Here is a 25,565-nt window from a genome sequence, read left to right on the forward strand (position 1 = left end):
CCGTGAGAACACCGGACTCCCGGCAAATGTTTTCAAACCCACCGCCATCTTTCGCTACTCAGGTTAAACATATATATAAGTCACTTAGATAACTTAAAAATGTTATTGTTTGGCTTTTTTCAGTATTTTATTTGTTCCTGAGTAAATCGGTTTGGCTGAGATTAAAGTTATAGTTTTTACACAGCTGAATAAACTTCAAGCAGACAGCTGATTATCAGAAGTGTGAGATGCTCCAGAATATACTCTGGTGTCCTGTTATATTTTAGATAGCAAGGAGTTTATTAAACTCCACCGAAACAATCTGCAAATTTAATTAAAATTTAATAAACTATCATCTTGTCTTTATTTTTAGTTAGCACATACCTTAAACACTTAAAGCTGTAAGCTAATGATAGTTATATAAGAGCAGATGCTGCTGATGCAATAAGCTGTACTTTTTACGTCCAGTGGATGCATGATCTGATTAGTTGACTAATCGCAAAAATAATCAGTGACTAGTCGACTATCAAAATAATCGTTTGTGGCAGCCCTAATAACCACAGAGTGGTTACCGGATAGAAAATGTCAAGTGAATAGCAGCTCTCTCTGAGAAAATGCTTTGTTAATGCTAGAAGACAGACAAGAATGACTAGATTGCATCAAGCTCATAGGAACGCAACAGTAAATAAAATAACTACTTGTTCCAATAAATGTATGCAAAAAATCATCTGTGCGTGCACAATATAGGCTTACTATGTTACGCCCTGGCTCTGCTAGGTGACAGGGGAGGTAACATAAATAAGCCCAGAGACAGGAGGGTCAAATTTAAAAAACCCCACAAGGTTTATTATCACAACTGAAAACCCTCAGTGAAACGACTCACAAGGCAATTTAAGCAACAAAAAAACAACTCTCATACATTCAAATAACAAAAGAAAACTAACCATAAGGGCAGCAACTCAAAAAAGAGGCTCAAAGGCAGAGGCACAGCCTACACAGTCTGTTCAAATCAAAGAGTCCCCCACAAGTGACTAATCCTCAGCCTTTTGTACTCGCAGGCAAACGCAGGGAGCCGCGTCATTGGTCCGCTGCGCCTGAGGATCCTGCAGCAGCCAATGGTGTGTGGACTGGCACACACCGATCTGCATGCAGTTGGGCCAGCCAATCACCTGTGAGCCCTGGCACACTTGAATTTCCACACAGGAAGGCAGGCCCAATTGAGGCCACTGACCAATAGAAGAAAATTATTGGCTGGTCTGACGAGTCTCATAACTCAACTCAACAGTCCTTCAGCCAACAAAGCTGTCCTTGAAGGATAGGGTCAGAGAAACAAAACAGTCCCGTTATCAGGGACAAGAATTTGCTGTTCCGGAGCCACATGACTGAGGGAGATCATTGTTTGGATTAATGTGAACAACTGCACCAATGTCCATCACTGGTCACCAGGTCTATCTATTTCCCGTTGCAAAGCCGTGAGCTTCTTCAAGATCTTCCCATATGTCGTTCAATAAACATAGTCTGAGTACTCATGGCTTACCCATCGTCAATCATGTCGGCCAGCATAGTGGGGGGTTTGAACTAGTTTGAACAGCTGTAACTGCTTTCTTTGTTCTTCTAAGCTAGGTCCGAGCCAGCTCCAATCAGCCAGAACTCAAATCAAACTTATTTCTTGAATATGTTCACTGTGTTCAAATGGCCTCCACAATTGCCAGATCTCAATGCAGCAGAGCCTCTTTGGGACATGATGGTTATCATCTCATTTGCAATGACAAATCTGCAGCAACTCTGCAAAGGTTTCATGTGAATATGGACTAAATTCTCCAGTGTGGGAATTTACGCACAGTCGTAAATTCCCACAGTGTGCACTATGTGCTTCGAATATTGTGTGTAGTTTTTGTTTCATACAGTTGTCAGTCAGGCATCTAACTATGAAACAAATTACACTCCAAAAGACCCCGGGCTTCTGAAAAAACAACCCGGGCTTAAGCCCAGTAAGCCACCCCCCCGCTCCGCCACTGATGATAAACCCCAAATTGGTCCTGATGTAGTAATCTGTAAGTGACAATAATGCATGGAATAAAATGAAGTGCTGTTTAAATGGGTTACCACTCCATGAAGTGTAAAGCACTTTGAGTTCTCAATAAAACAATAAGTGTTTTATAAATACCAGTACTCCAGCTTTGTTCCCATGTTTAAAGAATGGAAAACCTAGCATTTGGTCATGTCCATGAATTCAAGACTTCAGGCTGTCATTGTCAGCAAAGTTTTCAACCAAGTGTTATAAATGAACATTTAATTTTCAGTTATTTAATTTGTCCAATTACCCCAAAATGAAGGGATTGTGTTAAAAACACTTTAGGTCCTCACATTTTTATGTAATCTTTACATACAACCCACTAAATTAAAGCTGGAAGTCTGCACATCAACTGAGTTGTTTCTTTCAAATTCATTGTGGTAATGTACAGAACTGAAATTAGAAAAAAGTTGTCTCTGTCCAAATATTTATGGACCCAACTGTATTTTCTTTTATCTTTAGAATTATAATTATTCTTAATGTTCTCATCTGTAAGTTAGAGTTAGAGTTTACCAACTTAACTGTAACTCAATAAGTTGAATGACCAAACTTTTGAGTCAGCATTGAAATGAAAATAAGTGCAAAAAACGTTAATTTTTTCCCCAGAACTATGCAGTCACCACATGTGCAACAACAAATTGAAGAACTACACTGAATGTATGATTCTTTGTCCTCATTAACTTTGATGTAGGAAGAAACAGATTTCAGATAACGAGTATCAAATTATTATTTTAATATTATTATTATTACTACTGCTAGTAGTAGTAGTATTATATTTAATTTATAATAATATGGACACACACACACACACACACACATCTGACTTAAATCAGGTGGCAACATAAGAAAAGGGTAGTGAAACAAATCAGAAGAGTGGAGCAAAAAGAGTATGATCATGTTATCACTGAGACCAAGCAGCTGGGAAATCTGGCTCAAAGGGTGACTGTAAAAAGGAATTGTAGCCTGAAATAGAAGTCTCAGTGCACCACCAACAAAATAATTTTCCCTATTCTGCAAAGCAAAAATCAAGGGGGGAAAAATTACTTGCTCGAGACTCTGTTCTTAGAAATGTGGATTTAGAGACATCAGGGACCAAAAATGTTTGTATTCCAGGGGCCAGAGCAGGCGACACTGAAACTGCTGGCTAAAGGTAAACAAAATTCATACTGAATTAGTATGTGACTTTGCTAAAAAAAAAAAAAAAAAATTAATTAATTAATTAATAAAAATTAAATAAATTAATAAAAAATGTAAGACTCTGGAGTTTTCTCTGGTCCCCTCCACAATCTGGCCTTGACAGACATGCTTATTTGTGTGTACTGAAAACACAGTGAGGAATCTTGGAGTCATTTTTCAACTCATAATGAGAGGAGAGTTTTCTCTCAATCTATTGCATGATTAAAGGACATTTCTGCTTAAATTCAACAAGCTCAATGCAACATGACAACAGCATATCAAAAATTCATTAAAAATCATCCTTGATAGTTGACGTCAAAATCTCAATGGATTGATTTTTTTTGTTCACCTACTCTACATGCCTGTAAAATTTCACCTGAAGTCGCTCAGATAAATAAAATTAAACAATTATAATATTCATTATATTTAAAGAATTAGATAACAGTTATCCTCAAATTCAGCAAAGTTAATGGAACATGATAACGCCATATTAAAAATTGTTAAAGTAGAATCAGGAAAAAAGATAAATTGAATGTTAAATGTATTAAAAATCATCCTTGATAGTGGAATTCGCAACAAACATGTCGGCCGACAGTTAAGTGGAGAGAGAGAGAGGGGGGAGCATGCAGCAAAGGGACACAGATCAGACTCGAAACCAGGCCAGTGCTTTTTAACAAAACGAAAGTAAATACAACATGAAAAAAATCAATAGATATCGGAAATCTTAGAATAGTTTGAGATGAAACTCGGCACAGATTTAGAGTAGGCGAGTCGAAGGAGGAATCTGAAGGAGAAGAACTACCGGAAAAGAGCGCAAAAAATACGTAAGCGTCGGCTGGCTTCACCGCAGTAAATGGATCACTCGAACGCGATTTTTCACGGCATGAAGCCATAGTGCTACTCGCTGATCGTCACTCCTCTTTAAGCCTGTAACAGCTCTTGTACGGGCCTTTTATGATCGTACAGTGACAAGCACTGTTTTAGAGGCAAACAAGAAAAAATTATATTCAACATACATACCTATCTTTTGTTCCTGGTTTGTGCAGCTCGGTTTAGTTTCGATTTCTAAGGGAAGTTGTCAGCGGAGATAAAAGAAAGTTCCTGTCAACCTATAAAACAATCGGGGGGGGGATTACATTAGGAAGACGATGCATGTATACAGTGGCTTGCAAAAGTTAAACTTTTCCGCATTTTGTCACATTACAGCCACAAACAGGAATCAATTTTATTGGAATTCCACGTGAAAGACCAACACAAAGTGGTGTACACGTGAGAAGTGGAACGAAAATCATACATGATTCCAAACATTTTTTTACAAATTAATAAATGAAAAGTGGGGTGTGCGTAATTATTCAGCCTCCTTTGGTCTCACCACACGCACTCTGGTTTTCCTTCATGCACACTTCCTATAATTTATAATCTTTCTGCTATTTGCACATTTTTACTGTAAATTTCTAAGTTAAATCTGTAAATTTTGTAATAACCTATAAATTGTAAATACTGTAAAACCACTGTCATGTAATGGTCAGGCATTGCACAGCCACAAGCATTTCACTTCATGTCATACTGTGTATGGTTGTGTGTGTGTGACAAATAAAATTTGAATTTGAAATCAGAAAGCTGTCTCTGAACTGCAGGACTTGCAGGAGGATCATGACCTCTTCCGGTACGGTTCTTTACCAGCAATCCCTAACTACGGTATGTACTTAGGGATCGCTGGTAAATTGAGTGTTTCACTGGACAGAATATCATGGCTATGCACACGACGCTGATCAACAAACCTCCTGATGCAAGTAAGAAGACGTCCTGTCATCCATTTCATCAGGATCTGAATTACTTCCTCTTTTGACCATGTGATGGGATTGTATGGACAGCTATGGAGACAGTGAACAGGCAGAATATCTGCCTGGTCGTCCTGCCACGATCACACAATGGCATGCTGCAGGAACATGACTATCCTGAGTTGGAGGGCTGAGTGAACAAGATGTACCATGGAGTCCGAGACTATGACCCACAGTATCCCAGGGTGCACCTAGAAATGGAATAGGGTGACACAGTCTTCTTCCACCCACTGCTCATCCACGGCCCTGATATGAACCAGACACCGGGCTTCTCCTGGCCATGGTCATCTCCTGTTAGTATGCCAGCAGTAATTGCTATTATATTGATGTGAAAGGAAACACACAGGAAAACATAGAGAAAGAGGTGAAGGAGATTGTAGCGAGGAAGTATGCTGTTAGTGATGAAGTCACTTTCAAAGACACACGGGCCATTCTGGTTCGTCTGGTGCAGGGAGAGAAGGTTTCAATATCAAGACACTGCTGAAGGGTGATGAATCTGAGCTGAAACTTCACTATATCAATGCAGCGGCTAAATGAGAAGCAACAGGCTTGCAACACTGCAACAAAGTGTTGGGGGGGTTTTCTGCTGAGTGCTGTGCAAGGGTTGAAAAACACTGTTATCTAATTTTTTCCAAACACTGTCACTAATTTTCTTTCACCAAAATGCACTGGATTAGTCTGTGTATAATTCTGACATTTAACAGTGTTTTACAGCACAGAGATCCATTTAAAATCCATCTGTAAAGTTGTTTAGCCAAGCGGAGAAAAAAGAAGACACAAATGGGCAAATTTAAGTAATGGATTTTTGCAAGTTGATACATCCTCTATCTGCTGGTGGTACATACCGTGCATCATGGAATTATAAGGGAACCTGGCCATGAAACTGATCTTCAGTCAATGATTCAACTTGTAAAACTGAATCTGAAGTTCTGAAAATCTGCACTTCAATCAGATGTTGCTGGAATGAAAATCCACTGTGTTGGTGTAAAGAAGCAAAACTAGAAAAACTGCATCTTTGTCCAAAGAATTATGGGCCAAACTGTAGTATTTATTTTAAATTTCAGGTAAGCATTTCTTGGGCCTGTGTGGACACAAGTGAGCAATGGCTGGTACAGCTATATTAATCTTGTAATAGAGAAACCAAAAAGACTACTTCCCATTCTCATTAGAAAGCCGACTACACCGGAATCTAACTTTAAGGTTATATTTAATCTAAATATGTTATTTCTACTACTATAATCTACAATCTTCCAGTCTATATCTGCAGATACATTTCTTTTTAATTTTCCCCCATTTTGAATGAAATAAAACACACAAACTTGAGTCTGAAACCTTTAAAATGTATTTACATTATATTGTCTTACACAGGAAAACCTTACAGGGCTGTTGGGAGGAAATAGTGATTACTGTCATTAAATAATTAGCATTGATTATTATGATAGTGTTGAGTTTCAGGCTCTCTATGTGACTGCAAACAGCCTCACATGTCTGAAAATGAGATGAAATATATATAAAATAAACAGCAATATTTGGCATAAAAAAAAGAAAATCTAAGATTATAGTCCCTTAAACATTTCATGGTCATTATGTACGGCCACGATAATATACTTCAAAACAGGCGTGACATGCAGACAAAGTAAAGAAATAAACATTCAATAAGCTGAACAGATGCAAAGGTCTCAGTTTTCTGTTTGAGGACTGCTCGTTCTCCCTTAGATTCACTAAGGTAGTAACTGAACGACAGAACGAGCACGCTTTGTTACAGCTGCTTTCACCTTCTGGCCTGCCATAAAAAATAAAAACACCAAACATCGGGGATTGTGATTGTCTAAGCGATGCTAAATGTTTCACAGCAAAAGAAAAAAATTCTCCTCGTCAAAAGGAGGAAAACATCTGAACGCCGGACTTTAAATTTCTTTAAACACTGAGCCGCAGTGCATGTGGAGTTTTCTACCAGACCTTTCAGTTGCAGTGCAGACAGAACAATCAAGTCAAAAAAGTCAAACTCAGTAACAAAAGAAAATCTCGACAGTACTTAAAAAGTATTGAGATAAAAATAAAGTAAAATAACACTTTGGATAATAACAATGCAGAGATACGTGTATCAAACATAAAAAGATATTTCCCTTTGAGATCAAGCAGACAGATGATGGTTAAAGGCACAATATAAATATGCACACGGGACACAAACAAAACGACACACAAATACACATTCTTAACGGTCAAGCTGCATGTGTGTGAAAATCTTCTTCAGGCTCAGTTATTGTTCAGTCTTAATCTCATTCAGACTGGGGAAGGTCCATCCCTCTGCGCTCCTCGCCGTCTACATAACAAAACAAACCCCTCGAAATACAGTTAATGAGCAAAGCAGAAGTTTATTGCACTGTCATCCTTTATTTTTGATTCCCTCCTATATGATTTAGAAAGACTTTGGGTTGTTGTGAGGCTGAGTGACGGTAACTCAAAGTAACTGAGGAGGTGTGTAAAGCCATGTCTCGTCTACTTCTTTTCCCCCCCTTTATTATAATAATATCTGGGTCTTAGACTGCCTTCTGTACCACTTTCTGACATTCACAGACAAAATTAAGACTGCATCTAATTATTAATCATCTTCCTAATTAGTAATTTGATGCACATCATATCTACGACTCCAATAAGACCAACAGAGCCTCAAAAAGCCAAAAATATTCAGCTGCAAATTTTCTGGTACTTTGAAAAACAATGAAAAAATACTTTTATGAAAAAAAGGAAAAAAAAAAAAACAGAAAGAAAGAAAGAAAATCAACAAACAACAAAGACGATGAAAGAAAAACAACACTCCAGAATATTTTATGCTTTCATCTGAAAGTCAGCAAGTTTCCCAGATTATAAGAATAACTCACTGTGATGATCTCTGAAGAACAAAGTTTTATGATCGAGGACTTTGATTAATCCATTTGTGAGAAACTCAGCCATCAAGTCTACACATGAACCCTGGACTATGTCCTCCCTGCACACCAGGAAGTAATCTGCTTCAGACGTGTTCTCATTTGTGGGAATATGTTCAGTTGAAGTTTGCGTGCAGAAAGCAGAGCAAACAAAGCTCCTCCGTTCTCGTGTATTTGTTTTAGAGAGGCGCAGGTTATTGACCCCAATGGACCGAATCAGACAAGGAAACGTCAAAAACATTTCAGGGCTACGGCACATGTATGAAAGCGTCTGGTTTAGTCTCATGTGTCCCTGCTGGGTCGTCTCAGTAATCCAGCCATGGATGCTCATATTTTCCTACTCAAACACTCTGAAAACATACTTGGGTTACTTGGGTCATCGAAGAAATAAAAACGCTACATGATCTTCAGCTGTGTAACATTTCTCTAAAACCACAGATGGGCTCAGCTTTTCTTTAAATAGGAGGAAAGTGAAAAGAAGACTTCTACTTTGTGATTAGCTTATGAGCAAAAAATAAACTCCCATTAATCGGGTGTTCACTTGTACTAGAACAATTTTGGAAAGACCAAACCAGCACACTTTAACCAGGCATCAACAGATCCATATCACAGTGAAATGAATATGATAGTGCGGACCTTTGAATCACGGTTTCGTTCTGGTTACAGATTTGTCACTCCACCTCTCTTCTGGGAATTCAAGGACACTTGGGACTGCGCTCTGAGGAGCCCAAAGGACACAAAGAGTGTTGATTATCATTGGCATAGGGTGGAAAAATGTTTTCAAGTCCAAATATATTCAAAACATCACCAGTCATGACAAAACTTCAGCTTTCAGCTTCAATTAAAGAAGCTCTTTACAGCCACAAGAGGAAAAAGGATAACTACACCAACGTCAGATATTTAAGTCTCACGTGGATGTAGTTCTACGTATGTAGTCCAGCCCTGGAGTGTAATTGGAGGCTATTATATTATTTATTCTTTATCATTTATTAAACTTTTATTACTTATTTTTGCAGTATTCTGTTAAGTCACATATTTGTTTTCTTGCCTTATAAAACATCAAATGAAGCCACGAGTCTGAAAACCACACAATGGGGGAAAAATAATAATAATAAAATTGTGATCCTTCTGCCCAGTCATCCATGAAACTGATGATGCTCTGTGCATGTTTTCCCACACTTATTACCACTTCCTGCAGTTTGCATCTCTTATCCTTAGCACATGCTCGGTGACCACGGATCACACACAGTGGAGAGGTCAGAACTGATGGTGCTGACTGATGGTGTGGTTTGGTCTTGTCGTGACAGTCAGAGATTAATGGCCCCTGCTGCCCTCCATCACTGAGTACCTTTTGTTTAATAACGGTCTGGCTACATAAGAGGCAACACATAAAAGTGGGATTAATTGATACTTGATGACTGTCAGGAACATAATGAAAAACATAAAGGCAAAATGATGCTTTCAAGTCACCCTGGAAAGAGATTTTTCAAAATAAAACGCTATGACAACCTCCACAGACAAAGCCACCAACAAACAACGTCTCCTTAGCCGTTTAAACTCAGTGAGAGTTGAGGGATGGTGTTCGCTGCAGGACTTTTGGATGTTTATGTGAAAATGAAAGCCAAAAACCGTGAAGAAGCTGGATAATAGAAGTCATCCCTTCCGTGTCCAAATCAGTGCCAGTTTCAGCCGCAGTGAGCTTAGCTGCCGTAGAGGAGGGGGTGCTGGGCGAGAGGAACCTTACTTCTGATGACTGACGCGTCCAGTTTGTTTCTCGCAGGCGGCTCCGACCCAAAGTCCGCCTCAAAGCGTTCACCAACACACAGCCAGTTGCAAGTCGTCAGACAGCGAGAGCAGATTTCTAACAGGTGAGTGTGGATTGTTGGGCTTGTGGAGAATTTTTCCACACACACAGTTTCACTCCACAAGTCACCAGTACGACGACAACATTTTTCCCTTTGAGTGCACAACATTCAACAGCATCCTCGTTACAAGAAGTCCAGTTCCAGCGCTTGGTGAAGGGACACGAGGTCGCCGTGACTGGAGATCCGCCAGAAAGGCATGTTGTGCTGCAGAGGGAAGGAGACAAAAAATTAGGCACAAGAAAGCAGAGTGTGTAATTGTTAAGAGCACAGCCTCCAACAGATTGTGCAAACATCCAAAGGAATATTTAATGCTTGACTTATTAAACATCTCTTAAAACCACTTTACTGCAGAATGTTTTCATGTAAGAAAATCCCTGCATTTATAATCACTTCTTAAAAATACATAGAAGAAAAAAAACCACAACTTCCTGGCTCTTATTTTGAAAGTTCACTTGTTGTCAACCAGCTGTTTTTTCCTGACAGGTTAACTTTGTACCATTCAGGTACTTTCTCAGAGAGGATCTAGGATGAACCTGCTCTGAAGATTCAAATCAGTCTAAACAGTAACTTCAGCAGGTGGAAAAATGTCCTGTCCTGTCTGACAGACGCCAAGTGGTCAGACTGGGCAGCATCACCTCATCCCCCATCACACTGAACACTGGTGCTCCACAGGGGTGTGTACTGAGCCCTCTCCTGTACTCACTCTACACCTACGACTGCACAGCCACTAACAGCTCCAACATCATTGTGAAGTTTGCGGACGACACTACAGTGGTGGGTCTTATCACCAACAGTGATGAGACGGCCTACAGGGAGGAGGTCAGCGCCCTGACCCACTGGTGTCAAGACAACCATCTCACCCTCAACGTCGCAAAGACAAAGGAGTTGATAGTGGACTTCCGGAGGTGCAGAGAAGTACACACCCCCATCACCATCAACGGCGCTGCTGTGGAGAGAGTGAGCAGCTTCCGGTTCCTTGGTGTACACCTGGCTGAGGATCTCACGTGGTCAGTACACATAAACAAAACAGTGAAGAAGGCGCAACAGCGCCTCTTCTTTCTCAGGAGACTGAAAAGATTTGGCATGAGCCCCCGCATCCTCAGGACCTTCTATCGCTGTGCCATTGAGAGTCATCCTCACTGGATGCATCACCACCTGGTACGGCAACAGCACCGCTTACAACCGCAAAGCTCTCCAAAGAGTAGTGCGGTGCTCTGAACGGATAATTGGAGGTGAGCTTCCCTCCCTCCAAGACATCTACAGGAAGCGCTGCCTGAGGAAAGCGGGGAGGATCATCAAGGACTCCAGTCACCCCAGCCATAAACTGTTCAGACTGCTTCCATCAGGAAGGAGGTTCTGCAGCATCCGGTCCCGTACCAGCAGACTGAGAGACAGCTTCTTCCACCAGGCCATCAGGCTGCTGAACACTTCATAGACACCTCAGCTTCACTACTGGAACTTCAACATTATGCACTCCATACTGTACAGTAATGCCACTGTTTTGCACATATTCAACTCTGTATATTTTTATATATTTTATATTATTGTTTACTCTATTTAATTTGTAAAATATGTATACACACACACACACACACACACACACACACACACACGTAGAAAAACATATTTAGTATACACATCCAGTAATGCATATACTATTATATATTGTACATATATTTATTAGTTTCAGATTTAGCCATTCTTATATTTTGCTTGTTTTACGTTATTGTATTTTGCACAACTCTGTTGCTTGTGAAGCTCGCACACAAGAATTTCACTCACATGTACTGTACCAATGTACCTGCACATGTGATGTGACAATAAAAGTGATTTGATTTGATTTGAAATGGCTCATGTATCTTTTTTGTTTATTGGTTATAAACCATCTTCTTTCAAGCCAGACTGTAAATAACTGTTCAAGTCAATGTCATCCAGGATCAGATTCTCCTAGTAAACCATGCCTTGTTTCTTTTTCCTGGTACATGATCTCGTGATCAGGAAGAAAAAAGACAACAGGTACATGTAGAACATGTACCTGCATCTTTTTTCCTAAAAATCTGAAATTCTGCCTGTCCACACAAAAACACAATCGAATTGTTCCATTAAAATGGGTCAAAAATCATAAAATGCTGCAGATCATCCAATCTGAAATGAAATAGTTTAAGAAAGAAAAAAAAGGCAAAAATTGAGTTTTACCTGTTTTGCTGCAAATTCCTCATCTCGGCCGTCACCTATCACCACATAAGTCACTTTTTTCCCAAAGCGAGAGACGATCCTCTCAAAGCAGCTCTCTTTTCCTACATGACAGGAAACCGCAGGGAAAAGGAAAATAAAGAATCACATAAAGATATAAACAGATCTTTTTTTTTTTTTTTTAAATTTGACACAGAGTAAGTAATCAGGTTGCATACGTACCTATTTTTGTGGCACTGTAGATGTTTTCGATGGGGAAGACGTCTCCCAGGCCGTAAAGCAGCACTTTGGCCAGAGCTGGAACCAGCTGAGTCGTGGTGACCAACACGTTCATACACTTCCCCCTGTTGGTGGGTGTCACACACACACAGATTTATAACATCATCATCCAATTCAACTGTACTTGATTTGATTTATACAGCACCAAATCACAACAACAGTTGCCACAAGGCAGTTTAAATTGTAAGATAAAGACCCTACAATAACTCAGGGTTAAGGGTGAATCCCAAAGATGCAAACAAAATATTTTAACAAATATTTTACCTACGAGCTAAAACGATAACCTGAGGTGCTCAAACCTGGACTGGATGAGCAGCAGAGACTTGAGGGCAGTGCTGAGCCAGGAGTCTGTAACATTCTCGATCTCGGACTGAAGCCTCAACAGCAGCTCCCTCTTCATGGGATTCAACAGGCCTGGAACACCAAAAAAAACCCTGAAGCAGACGTCTAAGCTTAGCCTTTGAGCTTCTTCACTGCAAGCTCTAAACTCCGTTAGGAGCAACACTGAAATGCACGCCTTTTACAAAATGCTTACAATGATCCACCTACTGTGGCTCAAACTCCAAAGTCTGAGTGCAGCTCACCTCCTCAACACTTTGCCGTTTGTTTTTGGCTGCTGTACTAAAACATTTATTTGTGTAACAAGAGCAGGAAAACAAAGAGCTTAAGTTCCAGTCACTGCTGGTTTCTGGAAGCTGGGAAGAAAAGTCTGGTGTTTTAATGTGAGAATGTATTTTTCCTTCGTCTGAGCTGCTGTCACTTAAGCCTTCACAGGACGCTGCTTTGCAAACTCACCCCCGACATTTCCTTTGTAAGTATTGTAGATCTCTTTTAGCCGGCGGTAGCGAAAAGCCAGTTTACGCATCCACTCCACCCCTCCCTGAACTCCTGTGGTGGTTCCTGATGCAGCTCCACCGCTGGGGCCGTTAAATCCATCCGCCATGAAGTTGTAGTTGCTGAAGCAAAGACAAACTACCTGTGATTACTCAGAACGACACAAAGCATTTTGTAGTGTCTGGGTTAGTTAGCGGGGCAGCGTGTAACACACCTCAGGTCCTGTCCATTGTCATCAGACGCCACATCCTCAACATGGACTTGATCACACTCCTGGAAGAAAACACAAGTAGAGGGATTGTTTTCCTAGTTTTGTTAGGGACCAATTAAATATGAAACTAAAACATGTATGACAAGTAATTGTGGGGCTTTTTGAACACCTTCAACCTGTTAAAACGGAAGGAGGTGGAACCAGAAAAAACACTCACCAGTTACCTGATTATTATTCACATGTATAATAAGATGCTTTTTGATTGGTTGTAAGTTTAGAAGTGCTCATGTCAGGAAACAGAGCCGCATTTGTTTGTTTAATGCAGTTCAACCGGTTTTTCACAGTCAGCCTATTGTCTATCTGCCTTCTTCCATCTGACATACAACTCAGTGAGTTTGTAAAAAATTTAATTAAATCTGGAATTCTGGTTTGTACCAGCTGCTGTGAACAAGCAAAAGCTGCTCGTCTCTCATATTCACTCCAGTCTAAACAAACGTCACTGTACCTCGAGGTCATTGAAGAAAAGATGGGTGTCTGCCAGCTCAAAGATCAGCTCCTCCATCTGCAAGCCCAAGTTCAACACAGTCGCCGGGTCCTGAACAAAATAAAACAGACCCACAATAAGCATGTTACACAATTCAATAGGTCTAATTTTTGCATTGTAAGCTCAAAGGATTCATCTTTGGAAAAACCAACCTTGCCAAACTTCTGAGCATAAGAGCCGGTGAGCAAAGAGTGGAATATAATGATGGTTTCATCCAGATCCCATAAAAAAATGCGCTGAAACACAAAAGAACAAGATTACCTGTTGGGCTGCACTCCATATTACAGTGAACATTTTCCTGCTCCTCTAACTTTCCCATTATATTTCAAAAAGCATGAAAAAAACCCCATAAACATAACTTGGGTTTGGACTTGACACAGAAATGGTTCAGTTCCTGTAATAGTTAATTAATATATCTATCATTGTAAGGATTTCACAAATGTCAAAACAAACTCACTGCTATTAATTATATCCACTACTGTTTAATAAATTACCTCCAGGTCACTCTCAGCAGGTGGAGAGTTATCAGACTTCTTGCCCTTCCCTTTGGCTTTGCCCACCGAGTTCCTGCGGCCGACCTCGTCCTGATCTCGAGCTCCAGCGGGCACTGCCACAGCTGTAGGAAGAGCCGCACAAACAGGCAGGTTTTCTGGTGGGGACGCATCTAAAACGAGACCAAGAACATGAGCGTGGCAGCCAGCATAAAAAACAACCTTTAAACAAGAGAGCAGCCGAAAGAAGATTCTCATTTTAGTTATTTAGATTTTCCACTTAAATTCTTTTTGAATTCCACAGCACATTATGGGATTAAAAAGGAGAATTGGCTGCAGACTTTTTCACTTGTTTACTGAGGTGCAGATCCAGAATATTAGCTGCTCTCTTCACACTTCAGTGTAACCTGGTCTAAAGCTGACAGTTTAATGTCTGATCCAACAACTTTAGATCTTAAATTTCTCATCTGCATCTCTTAAATGTCTCGAGCTGTGCAGGGCTGCAGTGGATATCTAAAAAGAGCTCCAGACAAAACAGAACAGTTCTGTTATAAGTTCCTCCAGGATGTAGAACAAATTGCATCTTGAAAATGAAATTTTAGCCAGGTGCACAGGAGAACTGATAAAAAATAAATAAAATAAAAAGTACACTATACTTCATCCTAACTGTTTAACTAGTTTGTTAAATATTTCTACACAGTAACACAAGCACCTTAACAGTGTGTGCAGTATTCAGTTAGTTATTTTTCAGGTTTTTATTTATGTAAAGTTAACTTACAGAAAGACAATACCATGAGACGTTTTGGTTTAAGTATTCTTACTGTGCTTTTTCCTGCTTTAAATGTAGGTACAGCAATGTGTGTTAATGCTACACAGCTATTTAACATGTGCTGTAGAACAAAGTGCTGAGAGTTATTTAAGGTAAAGAATCCAAAGGCAGAAAAAAAGGTAAAAGGCAAAAGATAATGAAAAGCCAAAAACCTCTAGGAGGCAGTCCAGCTGAGGCGGCCTCCTCTGATTTCACTGCTGAATATCCAGCAACACCTGCACCGCCACTGTGGTCATCACTGTTAGGTAGCCCAGCAGGCACGTAGCTGGGAGGAAGAGTGTAGTACTGAGAGAACTGACTCTGTCCCAGAGAGTTATAGCTGCTAAAATCCTGGAGAAGTGAAACAACAAACAAACGTGATCAGCAGAATGATGGGAAAGGACTCCACGCAGGGCTGAGTAACAATACGTGGGAACAATCTCATCTTTTCAAGAAGTTCTAATATCACTGAACATAACACAAACTCAGGTTCTGTGTCAGACAGTAAGATGAACCCTCTGTGATCAAAACTTGATCCCAAAAGCATTCACTTCCTGTGGATTTCTTCCCTCACTCAAAGACAAAAATACTGAAGTTTGAGCTGAACTTTTGCTCACATTACAAATGCTTTTAATATCCTTTTATAGATCACTATGTCTAGCATTCTAATCTCCAACCACAGCACACAATAAACATGTTGAGCACACACATACAAGACTTCTGCATTCCTTGCTTGAGATTTGCACCATATTAACACTTTGCTCGCATACATTCATAGCTTGAAAGGAATTTTTTCCTTTTAATTTTTGGTCATTTTAAAGGCAATTTTCCACTCCCACAGTGCACCAACCGCTCTTAAAAACACACACAAAGATAATTTTATTCTTCATCTTACTGGAGAATCACTGATTCTCACCTGATGGGCCACCGCCGAGGCGGTTGTAGTCGCGGCTGTAGCTGAAGGGATGTTGGAATACACACTGGATGTTGTGAAGCTTGAGCCTAGAGAAAGAAACATTCGCATTAAAAGAGATGCAAAGACTAAAATATAAAAATAAAAATTCTTCTACATGATGTTATAATGGCAAGAGAGGAAATCAGAGCTGTGCCGCTGCAGGTTCTCCTTTACTGTGTTCTTCAGGTATTTGCAGACAGTGAGACAGAGTGAGATGGCAGCTTGCCTTGGCTGGGGTATGAGTAGTGCAGCTGGCCTGGCTGGGTTGAGGTATATGTGGAGCTGAAACTGAGAAACCCAGGCTGGCCACCAGAGGGCGCATCAGGCAGCCCTGTCTCTGTTTTTATGCCTGGCCACATAGCACCTGAAGATGAAAGAGAGCAATGGAAGCTGAAGATGAAGAGGCAGCAGGGGAGAAAGTGGGTCACTGAAGATGCAGCAAAGTTAGTAAACTGGGTACTCCCGTCAAGATTTGTGTTTGTGTGTAAAAGCAGGGTTTAAAAGCAGACTGGTTCAGCGCCAAAGCACAGTGAGGCTTTAAAAGCAAAGTCATGAAGTGTGATGCTTGGATTTTAGAGAGCAGACTGTCCTTAAAAAGGGTCGTCCTAAAAGAGCAGGCACTAACCAAAAGGTGGGAGACCGTAGGTCTGGCCTGTTTGGGGGAAGGATGAGTACACAGTGGACTGGGCCAGAGGAGGAAACGCCACCTGACTGGTGTATGACGTTACTGCTGGGCTGAAAGAGAGAGAGAGAGAGAGAATGACTACCTATAACAAAAGTGAGTACACCTGTAGCAGGTGCATTATACAAAACAAAAGAGCCAGGCTTTGTCTTGATGTAATAAAAAACAAAAAAAACAAAAACAACACACACACACACACACACACACACACACACACACACACACACACACACACACACAAAGAGTTGGATTTTTCATCACCACATTTACATACAAACACCTACTTTATCACTTTTACATTCGTAAAAGCACATTAGTAATCTAACCTGGTGGTCTGACAAGCCTGCAACATGGTGAGAGTAGAAGCTGCTGTACAAAAGGAGAAAACTGCAGCCATCAATAAAAGTCTTCTTTGGAACATCTCAACAAAATTAAAATGAGGTCCAAACGTTGCAGGTAAAGTCAGGATGCCACAAATCGTGCACCAAGGTTACTGTGGTTAACTAAAACCACACTAAAAAATAAAACTAGATTAAAAAAAACAACATTTTAATTAACTAAAACAACTGAAACTACTGATTTAGGTGTTGGTGAACCTGGAAAACTGACAACAATAAATAATAATTTTACCAAACTAAGATAACAGTAGGGATGGGTACTGGTATCCAGTTCCATTATGGCACCGGTTCTGACATAAACGGTAGTAACCAGACCGAAAAGCTGAACACATTTCGGTGCTTTATTTCGGTGCTTTTTTTTCCCTGAGATGTCATACACTTTGGATTCTAGCCAATCATTGTACCTTTCCAAGGATAGTAGGCGGGCCCAGGTACGTAAGTTCTGGCGACGCATAGCGGGTTTTTTTTAAAGCCGAGAAATGCACCGTATTGATAGCTTGCTGCAAGACCTCAGCAAGTGTGGTGCCTGTTATCGGTCCCAGAGTTAGCAACATCCCCCAAGAACCCGAAGAGGAGAGTTCTGGCCCCTAGCCCTGCCAGTGTAGCAGAAATGATGACGAATGATGATGGCAGCAGCAGCCGTTCTTCTCTGCGCAAGTAGCTTAATGTTGTTCGTGTGTAATTTACGTTGAGTAGGCTAACCACGTTATTAAATTAATGCACGTAAGGTGAACTAGCAAACACCGTCGTAGTTACATGCGGCTGTCTTCTTGTTTGATAGAGTGATACCATATATGCCCTATAGCTACAGAAAAGGCTAACACTGTTATCTTTTTACAAAAAAACCCGCTAAACATGAGAGGTTTTAGGACAAAGTTTGTTTTTTTCCATTGTTTAAGCACCGGTTCCAACCAAAGGAGGTATGTTGTATCAACAGAAAAGGCTAACTTGGTTATCATTTTGCAGAAAAAAAAGACACTGCAAAAAAAAGAAAAGAAAAAAAAAAACAAAAAAAAAAACATAAGAGGTTTTTGGACAAAGTTTGTGTTCTCCATTCTTTAAGCACCGGTTCGAGCACCGTTTAAGCACTGGCACTGTTTCAAAAGTACCAGTTTGGCACCGGTATCGGATAAAACCTAAACGATACCCATCCCTAGATAATAGTTCAGTAAAATTTAGTTCAGTAAAACAAAACTTGCCTGATGAGACTTTGTATCAGTGAGACTGCGAGTCAACCACTTTCCAAAAATTCTGTTTTTATTGTAATACTTGTACTGATTTTTCTAAATATAACCAAATAAAAATAAAACCTAATCAGAAAATACAAAACTATAATAACTGTCTCAAACAGATCTATACATTTACCCCACAGTGATCTTCTGACAAGTTAATAACTGAGTGGAAACTGATTAGTATGCTTTGTTTGAAAACTTATTGCATATGTGAGTGAGAATGTTCCATTTTTCTCTCTATAAATCTAAAGTGATTCATAAAGTTTAATGTCTCACTTCCATGCAGCATACTCACTTGCTTCCCTGATAAACCTGTTGGGTGTATTCAGATGTGGCTGTGGCATCGGTGGCTGCAGGAAAAGAGACTATTTTAGCTACAAGAGCACTTACAAGAGTAACATCACTGTGAACTGTTTAGAGCCGAGTCTGTTTCTGTTCGTACCAGAATGACCGTACGAGTTAATTGAGTCACCACATGGTTGAGATCCAGCTCCCCTCTCTGCACTGGACTGCTCCTGTTCACCTGTGGCCACACATGAAATGTCAGTAAACTACAGCAACATCTTTGGACATTATGAGCCTTTGATTTTTAAACATATTCTACTGACCTGGATCAATTTGGGCTGTGGACAGGGCAGAATATGAGTTCTCCTGCTCTGATGAACCTAAAACAGCATCTGGGCTCCCATCACCCCCCAAATCACTGAAAGAGCAGGAAAAATGTTATTGTAATTAAGCAGTAATTTAAAAAAGGTGAGCCCATATAAGTAGATACCAACCCCGACTCTTTCTTCAGTTTGCCATCTACGTCAATCTTGGCCTTCTTTGCCTGCATATGCACAAAAATGCAGACACACAAGTCAGACAGCTCACACGATTTAAACAAAGCAGCAGAACACAGTCAGTTTTATTTATTTATGTAGTTTTAATTAAGAAAAAAAGGTGCATGGGTTGACATTTATCAGCCAATGTGATATCAGCATGAATAGTAAATGACAACCTTCTGGGTAATAGAACAGTTCTTTACTGCACTGAAAACAAACAATATATAATATAACATCATTATGATCTATGCATCTCAAATCGTCCTGTGTTACAGCCAAAACATTAAACACAATGTACAGAAAATTAGCATAAATAAAGTAGAATAAGTCCATAAAATAAAGGTAAACTAACAAAACAAAACTGCTCAGTTAGAGAGATTAGAGGGAAAGGGCTAAATTAAATAGAAATCTATAGTTTAAAAAAAATACAGGAGTCCAATATGTAAGTAAAATATAAGGTAAAATAATGTTAATAAAACTCAAACTGAATGTTGAATATAGAAAAAAGTAAAACAGCTCACCACACTGACAAGAGAAAACAGCTGTACACCGCTGTAAATAATTCTTGTGTATAAACAGATTTGTAATACTTTAATAGACGTATTTTGCGGGTAGCAGATTAATCTGCATATCATCGATTGTCTCAATTAACCATCAATTCTCTTTTAGATGATAAAAAGAGAGCAAAAGCCTTTTAATGCTCCACAAAAAAAATGATACACTGTGAGAGTATTTCCTGCCTCAAAACAGGCCTTTGGTTGTGACCATGCAGGTAATCATGATTGGTCTATATACAAATAAGGCAAAAAGTCTGTATAATCTAATTATCATATCATATCATAAGTATATACACTTTCTTATCATTTTATCAGAAAACTTGACTGAACTTGAGTGATTAAGACCTTTAAAAAACAAACAAACTGTTAAACGGTGGGTATGCTTGGGTATAATGACATTTTCTTTGGCATCTCTCATAGAGATGAACACAAAAACAGAAAATAAAGATAAAGACTGACTGAAGCTGTCTCCTAAAATTCAACTTTGCGTTGGCTAAAACAGAAAATATGAACAGAAAATTAAATATTTGCTATCTTAAATATTTGCATGAACCTTAAGCCACATTTTTGTTATCATACACAAAACAACAGTTACAGGAAATCAGTAAAGTTACTATGCAAATGACTCCATGCATACTCACCGGCAGCTCCTGCGAGTCATCCATCTCTGCAGCGGAGCGGCCCGACATGTCTGCACACTCAGCCTACTCTCTGTACCTGGAGAGCCTGGCGGGACCCTGCTTCACACCACCACAGAAGCAAAGACAAACAGGCACAGAGTCAATGGTGGGAGCACAGTCTTATATAGTACCCCATACGTGACTCCCCCCTCCCCTTGTCCCATAAAGTGAATCCCTCTCCTGCCCCTATCAGGGTTCGATCAGTAGGAAGGCAGTGGCGATGAAGGAAGTGGGGCACCCTGCTCTAATCTCCAGCACGAGACTCGCAGGTGAGGCACGTGTGGCACGTGTGGCATTGACGCTCACCAACGTCCTCGCCACTCTGTTTTTACTGCAGGATTAAGGATGCGTGCCACCTTACATGCGAACTAACCTACATTCAACGAAAACATACCCTCTGGGAGCATTAGCTGCTCAGGTGCACGCTCTCATATCAATAGATGCCCCGGGGGGATAAGATCTAACCTCGTTTTGTCCACTGCTCACTTTAACGGGCCTCTGCCCACAGCTGGAGGGATGAGCATTTACTCAACTGACATAATGTAAAAGCAATCAGAGAAAATAGGTCAGTCTGCAAATTAACACCAAATCAATGTGTCAGGTAGGTGTTGTTCTTTGAAGTGGTTCATTAAAGAACATGCAGGCTTGTGCGAGATTTAGATAAGTGAATTAAAAAATATATATTCTAATGACATTTTTAAAGTTAACTGAATTAAAACGAGAAAAAAATTATTTTGCATGTCTCCCATTTAAGAAAATGAATTATCAATTGATCATTGGATTACCAAACATCTTTATTATATGAGTTCTCAGTCTAATGAATGCCTTCTGCAAAAAACAAAAAGACCCACTTAAACCAACAGATATAAATACTTATATAATGCAGCTGCAACATTGGTCAGTAAATTAACAAGAAAATATTAATTGTAGTCATTTATATGTAAAACCTGGAGTCAGCTTTTCAAATGGGAAGATCTGATTTAATTTTTAAAATCATAGAGTAAAAACTGAGTACCTTTCAGTTTATTGTTTGCTGGTCAGACAAAACAAAACATAAAATAATAAAGAAAACCAAAAAAATTAAAAGAGAGCTTTCTTTCTTATTTTACTTCCACTTGACAGAGAAAAGATTAAAAAACAAGTAAATAATTATTTGATTGTTTGATGGATTAAAAAAAAAAAGTAATTTAAATGTATTATTCAGGTTTGCAGAGTCATCAGCCCATTTGTTTTCCCCTAGGGATCAATAAAGTATTCTGATTCTGATTCTGATTGATTCTGTTTGTGAAGATAAGAGTCATCTGATAGATCAGTCAGAGGGCCCGGTGGCGCCTGTGTCCGGCAGCCTCGCCTCTGTCAGTGCGCCCCAGGGCAGCTGTGGCTACAATGTAGCTTGCTATCGCCAGTGTGTGAATGTATGTGTGAATGGGTGAATGACTGAATGTAGTGTAAAGCGCTTTGGGGTCCTATGGACTAGAAAAGCGCTATACAAATGCAGGCCATTTACCATTTACCATCTGCACATTTTTAACTGACCTTGTGTATAATGGCAAAAATGTTCTGGGTTACAAGCAGCTACATTAAATACATATATGAGTGAGCCTTGTTGACCTCTATCAATCTGTCAGCAAACAACATATTTATCTGGTAGTCCCATTATGTTTTGGCTGACAGTTAAAAGACCTGAAAAACATTTTTAAGGTATAATTTTATTACATTATGATGATAGTAATAAAAAAACAAAAAAAAAAACAAAAAAAAACAAAAAAAAAAAAACAGGTCAAACAGAACATACAGGGAACAAACGCTACAACTACAGGCTAGTTGTTGCTTCAAATACTGATATCAAGACCACTGAATTCCATGTACTGTGTAGCTATGCGTAATAGACATTTTTGGATAAGTCAATGAAATCCCAACCAATAAAACTCTTAGTAACATTTTGATAATTCAGCTAAATTTAATTTGGATGTGCCAAAATTAGTGAATTGCATGTCAGAATAGGGCTGTGTCAAGTACAATACTATAAATATAGTATAATGTAATATAACATAATATAATAAAAATAATTAAAATATACAAGGCTAGACAGTACTGGGAAAGTTAAAAACAATAAAAATTAAAAAAAAAATCTACATTTACTACTGAACCACAAAGTTGCTATTGAAAAGCTTCACGCGCCTTCTGCAAGCTGCAGACAAGCGATCTTCCAGGAATTTTCGGGACATCTGACTGGTCAGTAGGTGGTGATTTCATGCTGCTGCATAGCAAGTTAGGTTTGCACCACAAGTTACCATGGCAATATAAGATGTAAACTGCCTTCCTAGTACAGAAAAACTAATGGTTAACCCTGAAGTTACCTGGATAAGCCCAAATCCTGCTTCATAAAACAGGCTTCTGATAACGTCCTTTCAATTGCTGTGGTTTGTTTTATTTAAGAAGGGCCAGGCCATATTTAATATGAATATTCTATGAATATGAATAAGAATAACACGAAAGGGAAGTGTACAAAGTACACAAAAAAGTAATAAAGCATTAAAAAACGACATATGCAGAGACAGATAACAGAATGACAAAACCATTACTACAAATTTTAAAAGCCTTACTACACATTTTTAATATATACATTTAAATGACTAAAGCAATATGTGGTTAACACGGATTTATTATTACTAATTCACAACTCTCCTTACTAATAATTACTAATAACTGGTATCGCTCCTTAAAAATGTCATATTGATTGCCGTGTGCAGGCTGCAAATCTGTGTGTGGACTGTGATTATTAAATGCGTTTGCTCTAGTGCACATGCTACCATCGTTGTTTGTCCTGTATATTATTCTAGCATTAATCCTGGAACGACAGATTGCATCAAGTCATGCGAAAAGTTCCCATCCATGACATCTCCAAATGCTAACAGACTACCGTTAGGTTAGCTGAATTTAGCACCCGGGAACAGTTTACTGTGAAGGTGAAGCCAGACATCGGTCTACTTCCTGGAGAACAGCAACTCGTCAGTTCTATCCGGGGACAAACGAAACATTAATTCGCATAGAATACTAAGTCAGACGTGACTAAATAATTTAAAGTGACTGGCACAAACTAATAAAAGAAACAAACAGACCCAAGTAAAAAGCACAAACTCACCAGCATTTAGACCACACCGGAACGCTAGCGTCCCAACGTTAGCAGACAATGTCGATTATCACTTATTCTTTAGTGGCAACTTAATTACGGTGAACTTTGCCATCAGCTGTTCAATTTGCATGCACTGCAGTCTTCCCAACTCTGTACACTGGGGAATTAATCACTAGCTGTACTTGTTTTCCCCCGGGCATAAAGTTTCCCGTTCCAGAGATTAGTCGGGACCAGCGGCCATTGGAGTAGGTACTGAAATGGCAGCGTGTGAAACCATCTCACTTCTGCTGCATTCAGCTGCAAAGCTGATTGCAAAACAAAAAGCCGAAACACAACAAAATCATCGAGACACGTCTTACCATTGAAGGAGCGATGGAGGAACGCTTTTAATTAAGCGCCTTTGGTTGAAACCACCATATGAAGCTTTGTCTGTTGTTAGGGAGCACTATTTTGCAGGAAGTGGTCGTTGCGGACTGTTCTGCGCATGTGCGAAGGGCTGATTCACAGTGAGACTAGAGCATCGCACAGACACAGGTGAGCGTAAAATGCAAACAGCTGTTATTTGAACAGGTGAGCATGCTTTGAATGCGTCCAGTTTTACCTCGGGGTTTGTTTTATCGCATGAAAGCTCGTTTATATCAAACAAATTGTTAAAAAATGGTACAATAAGTTCAGACTTTATTGATTTAAACTAGCTCAGTCTAAGATTTAAAGTCCAGGTGTCATTTTCAGCCTTACTGTGATGTTCAAAGGACTGGACACAATAGTAGCACATAAATAAATTAACAATATATGAGCAATAATTCTATTATAATCAGCAAGTATTTTAAAATTTAAGACAATCTTCATGTTGAAAGATTTTTAAAACAGTAGACCAGCCATCTTCTTCCGCTTATCCAGGACCGGGTGGTAGGGGCAGCAGCCTAAGCAGAGAAGCCCAGACCTTACAGTAGTGTTCTAGATTATCTATTTTCTCATTAAAATGTCTTTATTTTATTTTATTTCATGTGTAGTTTTCACCTGCATATTTAAAAAAAATCTTTTTAATGTCTTCTCATACCTCAAGTAACTAACTTAACAATAAACTGAATAGTTAACAATGAAAACCACTGTCCGTTGCCTTAGAGTGGAAATATATATGACTATGCACTTAAGTGTGAGTGAACAGTATAATTGTGTAATGTGATCTGTAGTGAGAGTAGTTAGCAGGTGGAAGAGAGTCTGGAGAGAAGAGGAATGAAAGGAGAGGGAAAGCTCAGGTTGAGGGGTTTGGAGACAAAGTTCGGTTGAGATTGACATGTGCAGAGGAGGGAAAGTGGACACGCTGAACAAGGAGCTCCAGGCACCTCAGAGAGGAGGTGGTGGCGACCTCTAAAGGGACCAGCCGAAAGAAGAAGTCTATTTTTCTCTCATTTCTGGCCATCTGAATCTTTTCTCTTCTCGAGGAAATTATGTCCCTTGTTTAAAAACTGATTAGAAAGCCTGGAAATACTTTTGTCACAATCCTTGTGATTCTCCTTTGGGAAAAGGCTAAAAGGACTCAGGTGGAAAGGTTAAACTCAACCTGTGACCCTATGGCTCAGGGAAAATAAAAAGGTGTGTCTGGCCAGCTGCTGACCTGTTTGCCCGTTGATGGTGTTTCCAACGATCAATTTGCCTGTGAAGCAAACTGAAGGAAATGGGGCTTGAGTATTTTTCCTTCATCAGAACACCTGCTGACATAGTTTAAATGTAAGGAAGAGATACCTGTTCATATCCTCACAGCACAACCGAATTAAGGAGCTAAAGTAAAAGCTATCAGTATGTAGAAAAATTATTCATTTAGCTTCCATAATGTCATTATAATAAAATGTAAATACATCTGGAAGATTTCCTGTGA

The 25,565-nt window shown here is 39.5% G+C and overlaps 1 protein-coding gene and 1 pseudogene across 3 annotated transcripts; one reads left to right on the top strand and one right to left on the bottom strand.

The window, feature by feature from the left end:
* The first annotated feature begins 1,528 nt into the window (after positions 1-1,528).
* Positions 1,529-5,593, top strand: LOC146682706 (phytanoyl-CoA dioxygenase, peroxisomal pseudogene; annotated as a pseudogene).
* Positions 5,594-6,396: 803 nt separating this feature from the next.
* On the bottom strand, positions 6,397-24,149 carry eya3 (EYA transcriptional coactivator and phosphatase 3). 3 transcript variants are annotated; one of them, XM_085446898.1, is made up of 19 exons: positions 24,046-24,149; positions 20,512-20,607; positions 19,269-19,318; positions 19,098-19,192; positions 18,932-19,012; positions 18,785-18,839; positions 16,803-16,912; positions 16,404-16,541; positions 16,139-16,224; positions 15,396-15,573; positions 14,418-14,587; positions 14,076-14,159; positions 13,885-13,974; positions 13,383-13,441; positions 13,130-13,290; positions 12,634-12,748; positions 12,278-12,399; positions 12,059-12,159; positions 6,397-10,066 (listed from the first exon to the last, which is right to left on the bottom strand). In XM_085446898.1, exons 2-19 carry the CDS (start codon positions 20,557-20,559, stop codon positions 9,986-9,988), a joined length of 1,824 nt encoding a protein of 607 aa, XP_085303024.1. In that variant the 5' UTR covers positions 20,560-20,607; positions 24,046-24,149; the 3' UTR covers positions 6,397-9,985. The 3 variants fall into 3 exon arrangements, with proteins under 3 accessions (XP_085303024.1, XP_085303025.1, XP_085303026.1); XM_085446899.1 differs by lacking the exon at positions 24,046-24,149 and adding an exon at positions 23,696-23,947; XM_085446900.1 differs by lacking the exon at positions 16,404-16,541.
* Positions 24,150-25,565: the final 1,416 nt, after the last annotated feature.

The sequence above is a fragment of the Copadichromis virginalis genome, linkage group LG22 (genome assembly GCF_057382275.1).
Source record: "Copadichromis virginalis isolate Kocher_CV1m ecotype Utaka linkage group LG22, C_Virginalis_male_GT1.1, whole genome shotgun sequence".
Classification (NCBI taxonomy): domain Eukaryota; kingdom Metazoa; phylum Chordata; class Actinopteri; order Cichliformes; family Cichlidae; genus Copadichromis; species Copadichromis virginalis.

What these genes read in the sequence shown, in the direction of transcription:
- eya3 (XM_085446898.1), bottom strand. Translation starts at nt 20,559, where the DNA reads ATGTCGGGCCGCTCCGCTGCAGAGATGGATGACTCGCAGGAGCTGCCG. An exon ending in TAACTCGTACGGTCATTCTG is followed by an intron (nt 18,840 to 18,931) that starts GTACGAACAGAA and finishes CTTTTCCTGCAG; the next exon opens with CCACCGATGCCACAGCCACA. An exon ending in CTACTCATACCCCAGCCAAG is followed by an intron (nt 16,225 to 16,403) that starts GCAAGCTGCCAT and finishes TTCTTTCTCTAG; the next exon opens with GCTCAAGCTTCACAACATCC.